This window comes from Pyrus communis, chromosome 2 (assembly GCF_963583255.1).
Source record: "Pyrus communis chromosome 2, drPyrComm1.1, whole genome shotgun sequence".
NCBI lineage: Eukaryota > Viridiplantae > Streptophyta > Magnoliopsida > Rosales > Rosaceae > Pyrus > Pyrus communis.
In genome coordinates, this window is record NC_084804.1 from 5,045,321 (window position 1) to 5,053,092 (window position 7,772).

General features: G+C 40.3%; 2 protein-coding genes across 2 annotated transcripts; one reads left to right on the plus strand and one right to left on the minus strand.

The window, feature by feature from the left end:
- Positions 1–313: 313 nt before the first annotated feature.
- Positions 314–3,018, minus strand: LOC137725550 (pyruvate dehydrogenase E1 component subunit beta-3, chloroplastic). The gene is made up of 4 exons (XM_068464275.1): positions 2,735–3,018; positions 2,533–2,636; positions 2,375–2,418; positions 314–1,546 (listed from the first exon to the last, which is right to left on the minus strand). The coding sequence occupies exons 1-4, from the start codon at positions 2,832–2,834 to the stop codon at positions 574–576; spliced, it is 1,221 nt and encodes a 406-aa protein (XP_068320376.1). The 5' UTR covers positions 2,835–3,018; the 3' UTR covers positions 314–573.
- A 1,560-nt stretch (positions 3,019–4,578) lies between these two features.
- LOC137726492 (uncharacterized) lies at positions 4,579–7,387 on the plus strand. The gene is made up of 5 exons (XM_068465425.1): positions 4,579–4,920; positions 5,020–5,125; positions 5,266–5,358; positions 6,048–6,248; positions 6,475–7,387. The coding sequence occupies exons 1-5, from the start codon at positions 4,625–4,627 to the stop codon at positions 6,703–6,705; spliced, it is 927 nt and encodes a 308-aa protein (XP_068321526.1). The 5' UTR covers positions 4,579–4,624; the 3' UTR covers positions 6,706–7,387.
- The last annotated feature ends 385 nt before the right edge of the window (positions 7,388–7,772 follow it).

Consider the following 7,772-nt stretch of genomic DNA (forward strand, 5'->3'; position numbering starts at 1 on the left):
ACACAGCAGGCCATGGTAGGCCTTTCCTTGGCCCATCTACAATTGGGACCAGTAGATCTTACAGCTAGTTTGGGCTGCCATATTATCAACCAAATTATCAGAAAGCCCATTAAGTTCAAAAACTCAAGGATAAAGAATGTTTACTCGAGCAGAAAAAATCAAAAGCGCTTCTATGAGCGCTTTCTGAATGGTGCTTTTTTCAGGAAATATTTCCAAGTGCTTGAATAAAACCGTCCCTGAGATTTACCAATTATTCCAAACAGCAAAGTAAAAAGGATAAAACCAAGAAGTCATGAAAAAAAAGACAAACGAATGGAACCTCACACTCAATTTAGCAATTGGACCTATCTATTACATGGGTAAATTTAAATCAATAATCCTTATTCGCACCGTTCTACAGGATAAACGTGATCTTACAGCCGATTATGATTAATAAAAACAAACAAGCTTGTACCACTTTGAACAGTTGCAAATTTTCGGCCAACACAAAACTGCTAAAGAAATCTGAAATTAACTGGAGATTGCTAGAAAAGCTGCTCAGAAAGAGAGGTAAGTTAATGCTGCTTTAATTACTTACTGGCAGAGTTTCTCAACCGCCGTCACAATCTGGGCAGGTTGAACAACAGTCACTTCCTCCAACGTTGCAGCATATGGAGTGGGCACATCCTGTGAAGACAGGCACATGATAGGGGCATCTAAATAATCATGGAAGTTCTCGGTGATTGCGGCTGTCAAACTAGCACCAATTCCACCTGTCCTCATGCACTCCTCCACAATCAGCACGCGGTGTGTTTTCTTCACTGAGTTCCCAATGGTGTGAAGATCAAATGGCTTCAACGACCTAATATCAATCACTTCGGGATCATAACCCTTGTTCACCAAAGTTTTGGCAGCCTGCATCACATGATACCTCATCCGAGAATATGTCAAGATAGTGACATGCTCCCCAGGCCTGACCATCTCAGCTTCTTCAAGATTGCACACATACTCTTCGTCTGGAATTCTCTCCTTGAGATTGTACAGCAACACATGCTCAAACAGAATCACTGGGTTATCACTTCGAATGGCAGCTTTCATCAAACCCTTGGCATTGTAAGGGGTTGAGCATGCAACCATTTGAATTCCGGGAATAGATTGAAAATAGGACTCAAGACGTTGCGAGTGCTCAGCCCCAAGTTGCCTTCCCACTCCACCAGGACCTCGGATAACCACTGGGATTTTAAACTGACCACCAGAAGTGTAGTGGAGCATCCCACAGTTGTTGGAGATCTGGTTAAAAGCCAGCAGAAGAAATCCCATGTTCATGCCCTCAATAATTGGTCTTAGACCAGTCATGGCAGCTCCAATACCCATACCTGTAAAGGAGTTCTCAGCGATAGGAGTATCAAGAACCCTGAGATCCCCATACTTATCGGCCAGGCCCTTGGTCACCTTGTACGATCCTCCATAGTGGCCCACATCTTCACCCATTACACATACAGTGGGATCCCTGGCCATCTCTTCTTCCAATCCTTCTCGCAAGGCTTCGAAAAGCAGAAGTTCATGCCTGAGGAAAGAATGTTTGTCTTGTTAATTCACACCTCAACGAGTATAAGAGGAACTATATAACTATCAAAACTATACTACGATCCTAAGTGATTCTCTTGTCCAAGTATATCACTTCACCAATAAACCACTTATCAATTTCAAGCAAAGAAAACTGCAGAGAATATGTAAGTACTATACGGTGACAACTCACAAGAAACTGTTAGAGTGAGTAATGAATAGGACAATATGCAGGGGAAAGAGAAAAACTAAAAGTAAATTCAATACATTTCTTTTTTATCAACAAATTCAATACATTCCAATTCAAAGGATATCAACGGACAAGAAACATCCAGTATGACGTGTATCTACCCATCTTTTTCATCTAATCAAGGAAATTAAAAGCTGCACAAACTAAACAATATCGTGAATTCTAAATATAAATTCATGGTTTCATTCTGAACCTTGCAATTACAGTTGGCATGCAAAGCCTTGTTGTAAAAAATTCAAATTTTCACGATTGCATGCAGTATAAATGCGATTCACATCTTATATCTACAAACCCTGTTTCCACAATAGCTTCTACTTTACTCCCAAAAAAAAAAAAAAAAAAAATTATTGCATACAAAACACAAATTAATCACACAATTCATCCAAATATACTCGAAAATGTTCAGATGATGAATCGGAAACAAGAGTCACCCAAGGTCGAATCCTATCCTAACATTCCTCAACATTGAATTACACGCATAACCCACAAATTAATAGTAGTAAAATGTGAACTATTTATGTATGAGTATCGAGTTTAGCTAAAACTAGAGCTCAAAAATTAGCAAAGACAAAAACATACCCAGGTTTCGATGTGGTCGAAGCTGCAGCGCCATCAGCTTTGGTCTAAAAAAGATAAACACCCAACAACTAAATTCAGAACTCCAGGCATTACAGATAACATCAAAATCCGAAATCAATTCCAAAAGTTAAAGAGAGAAAGGAAAGAAGATGATTAACTGCAACAGCATTGGTAATCAGCTGATCAGCCCGGCGAGGCTTCGAATTCGAACCCGAGCTGACCCCGGCGTCAGATCTGACAACAAAGAAGCTCGCTTTCCTCCCTGAATCAAATCAAAACACAAAAATTAGCAAAATTTTAAAAAGAAAATCAACGGCGCCGGAGACGGAAAGGCAAAGAAAGCGGAGTACGGCGGCGGACCTGGGAGGGATCTGCGGGAAGGTAGGTGGAGCTTCCTGGAATTGACGGAGGAGACCGAGAGAGCGGCAGCAGCTCCGAAGCACTGAGAGACGGCGGCCATCGGGAAAATTTGGAATTCGTTCTCGAAATTCGACACTGCAATTCCGAGAAATCCCGAACCGATTGGGGAAATTGGAAATGAAGTGGAACCGGAGCGAGAGAGGAAGCTTATATGAAGGATTTGGGCGGAGGGATTGAGAAATGGGTTCGGCGATTTAACTGAGAGAGACTCGTGCACTCACAGTGTGTCCCGCTTAGTTTTCATCGCCTCCATCTAGGTTTATGATCCCCTGCATGCGGGTGTTGGAGTAGGGTTGTAGAGAATCAGCCACGTAAGCGGAAAAGGTCACTGAAATTACGATATTAGAGCAATGTGATGACGTGGATGGTTGTGAGTGGGTGTGCGGGATGTCGGGGGAGGTTGTTGGATGGTGTGAATTAAAGTTGCCGTTGAAGGTGTTGCTGTGTGAGGCACTTGTTGGTTAACCAACTGAAGATATGTTTCTTGAAGAAATCGGACGGCTCAAAATTTATTGGGTTTAAATGGGCCGGCCCATCTTGGTACTGGACTTTTGGATTTGGGAAGTGTTTCGGTTGGCCCACTTAATAGATTAATTGTGCTTGGGCCCATCCACTTAATAAAACATTAACTCCAGCCCTGCTCGCAACCCTAATTATTAGGACATGAGTCGTGCAGGGCCGGATCACCAAATGAGTCGACCTAAGCAAACCAAACTTTACTTGTTTTACAAAATCTTATTTAAATATGTTATTAAGCTAAACATCCCTAAACGGTCGACTTAAAATGTATGTTTGTAATTAGAAAAAAAATGAATAAATCAAATTATTCATATATGGGCCCATAAGTCAACCCATGTTACATGTGGTGGTTCTTGTTAATGGAAGAGAATCCTCTTCGAATTCATTTTGTGAAGATTCTAGAAATCTCTATTGTTGAAATGTTCCATATTAATCGTATCAATGAGAACAGAAGAGTTTCACTTCAACTAAAATCGAGGTCTTTTGTGATAAAACTCTACACCTGACGGACTGTGCAGGTGGTAATTACCAAGTTGGAGACAATATCAGTGTTGTTGGAAGTGGGTCATATGACTCGTCTCTCTGATAATTCTACATGGTATCAGAGCTAGGGGACAATATCGGTGTTGTTGGAAGTGGGTCATATGACCCGTCTCTCTGATAATTGTACATGGTATCAAAGCTAGGGAGTGGGCCCCGTACTGTACAACCACGTCATGGGTGGATCCCATTGGCCCCACACGATGATGGTGAGTCCCATGGCCTTGCTTGGAGGGTGAGTCCTCTTGACTCCATGTGGTTGTCGATGTGTGGATCTCCTACACGTGACACACTAATTGGGTCCCACATGAGGGGGCGTGTTGAAATGTTCCACGTCGACCGTATCAATGAGAAAAGAAGAGTTTAAATATCTTAACCGCACTCCAACTAAAACCGAGGTCTTTTATGATGAAACCTCACACCTGACGGATTGTGTAGGTGGTAATTACCAAGTTAGAGACAATATCGGTGTTGTTGGAAGTGGGCCTTATGGCCCGTTACTCTGATAATTCTACACCCACATCTTAGCCATTCATCATACATCGTGCAGTCAGTTTTCATAAGATATTATTTGTGTTTAATTTAAAATAAAAAAAAATCAAATGATTTCTAATGACACGATATACGATGAAATAGTTAAGATGTGGATATCACTATAATTTCCACACAATGGATTCGGATGGAATCCAATTCCATTGTTAATAGTCTCTTGACCTTTATCCACTGGAATGGAAATAAAGGAGAAATCCAGAGAAAAAAGGCGCGTGGACAATGGAGGTATTCTATCTGTTATGCTCAATCCTCTCCACCTTCCTCACTTCTCTCACTCTCTCCCTCCTCCTCCCATTCCACACCCTCCTCCACCGCTTCTCTTCACGCGCCGCCTCTTCCTCTTCCACCTCCCTCTACGAAGGCACCGTCTGGCACGAGCGCCGCCGTCCTGTTCACCACTCTTTTCGCTATGCCGTCCGCTACGCGCTCATTGACCTCGACCACACGCCGCAACCCCTCCCCAACCACCTCTCCGCCGACGAAGCTCGCCGAATTGCCGGCACCAGTGGCCGAACGTAATTATTAGCTTAACTATCACTTGGGTTTTGCTTTTGGTTAATTAAACAGGATCATAATTTCTGCGTTTGCTGATTAATTTGGTGTTTGATGAACAGCTTGCTTTTGACAATTCCGCAAAGCGTGGGATATGAGCAGAACCCACTGAGCTTGTACTATTGTTATGATGTTGGTGAGCAGCTTTTGAAAAAGTGCATTGCTGAGGTTTGCTTTTTTACTTTGCTGCTTGATTATGTTTAATTAAACATTGGAAAACTTACCTGCGAATCACAGTTTAACACGCGTGCGGATTTATGTATTCGCTGCTGACCTACCGTTGAATGCTGATATATATCTGAATTTAGGTAACCAACACACCATGGGGAGAAAGAGTGACATTTGTGTTCAACCCAAATTCTGATTTAGTGGCAAAACCATTACATGTCAGCCCTTTCATGGTATGTTACTGTTTTTTAGTAGTAATTTGATGTGCCTTAGTGGGATTAATTTGAACTGATTCTGTTTTGAAATGGATGAATTCGTCTATATCCTTGTTAAAATGTAACATCATTCGTTTGGTGGTGGCGTTTATTGATTGGAAAGACAGCGTCCTGATTCAGATGGTTAGATGCCCGATAGATGAAAGGGAAGCATATGAGGTTTCAGAAAGAAACATTGGTATTGGGAAATGTCATACCATATTGTTATGTAGTGTAGCAAACAATAAAGAAAATGAATCATTGAGGGTACATTGAAGTAAGATCTTCCAGTGTTGTGACTGGAGAGGGAACGTGTTCTGCATTTTGAAGCCAGATGGTTAAGGGAAGATAGGAGCGGTTTTTGGAATTCCCGAATAAACGGGGTTGTAATTCCTGGCTTCTGATAGATGTTTTCTTGCTGGTACTTGGTCGAAATTTAGGAATTTCACACATTCCATTCTCATCAATCGGAAAAAAGTGTTCTAAAAACTCTGGTTAATTGAATTGACAAACTGTTGTGATCAACCATTTTAACTGAGTTTTACTGAAAAGTAATGCATTTTTTATGGTTTGTATGCTTTGCGCATTCTGCAGATATTAACTTAATCGAAAATCTAATAAGCAAAAAGAATTTGACTCTTTTGAGAAACCGCTTATGACATTTGCAGGATATGTTGGGGAATTGGAGTATCAGAGCAAATGCTCCCGAAGATGATCTATTTGTTTCAATTTCAGTTCAACACCCAAACCTTGGCAATTATTTCACAGCTACCCTAAAAGCCAAAAGGGTATCCTCAACTTCGGCATCTGATCACGCACTGTTCTTCTGGTTGATGCCGCATAAAGTTGCAGTGTGGATTTATTGGCATGTAAGTATAGTTAGATACTGCTTTATTTGGTCTTCGTAATCTAACTAAAAGAAAAAACCTTCATGAGTAACTACTTGCAGCAAGCTCGGTTACTAAATGCAGTTGCTAAACTTAGGAACTAATTCAAGATTTAATGGACTCTTCCAAGTTGAGATTATGTCAGCAGGATGCGTATCCGTCAAACATTGAATCAACTGATGTTTTTCTATTACCATTTGTATCTCAGGCCTTCAAACTGTGGTGGAAAAATGTGTCATTTGTCCAACATCCAAGGTACTCCAACCCTGCATATAGGGAGGAAGCTTTGGTACGTGATGAAAAACTTCAATGCTGTCCGGCTGTTGGATTTGGTGAAGATAAACGGCATCTGCAACTTGAAGGAAATGGTCAAGGATGTATAGCTAACAGCGGGGATCGTTTTTGTACATGGAGAGATGCTAAGTGGCCTTGGTGTTGATTCCAAAAGGTAGGACTAGCTTTGTCCTCTATGTTAACATGGGAAGTAAGCGGCGGAATTCAGTTATTCTTGTTTGTTTTTGTTCTTCCTGAAGTTTGGATTCATGGGAACTACGTAGGTCCGGTAGGCAAGGCCTTGGAAAGGACGTAATAATGCATGTTCTATCTTAAGTTGCAGTTAGATTTTAGGTTAAGCTCAAAGCTTAGGCTGCAATCTTGTTTATGTCTCGGTTTGGGACACAAATCGTGGCAAAGAAGTTTGGTTTCTCTGTATCTGCCTAGCTTTTTGGATTAGTTCAGCACCCTCCTGTCCTGAACATGAGCTGCTTCATACTCACACTATTTGTCGAAAACGTCGGATTCGTCTTTCTTGTTTCTTTTTATTTTTTCATGTAATTTTGTTTCTATATTTGATGGAATGGTAACTACCTTTAGTTTGGAGTGATATTCAAGTTGTGGGATATCAAATCAAAGCCAACCCACTTCATATGCTATGGACAGCCTAAAATGCCTTAGAAATCAAGGGCCTTAATTCTTCAGAGCAACAAACAAGAAAAAGAAATACTCAAGGAGACGAGTTTATTCCCGTGACGAAAATATTTGGTTGCTTGTATGTATGGAGTTTATTTTTTTGTATATGCAAATCACAGTTTAACATGTATTCATACACTTATTATTTCGTATTTTTACTAATTCATTTTTATGAGTGTCATATTGTGGTTGACATGCAACGATGAATGGCTCATGTAAAGGAGCCAAATAGTATTTAGCATTTAGAAAATTTTCAGTATACCTACCACACGGCTACATTGTGTTACAAATGTACTAAAATCATAATACATGCAGCTATTAAGTAATATTTTATAAAATATAAGGGCTCGTTGGAAAGTATTTTTAAAATGATTGAAAGTGCTTTAGTGAAATTGATTTTGGTTTCAAAAGCATATCAAGTGATTTTTGGAAGAAGCATCATATATCTAGTTCTTACAAGAAGCACTTCAAGTGTTTTTACAAAATCTAATTGGATTTTTACTAAGGACTGGTTTCAAAAATATTTTCATCATGAAA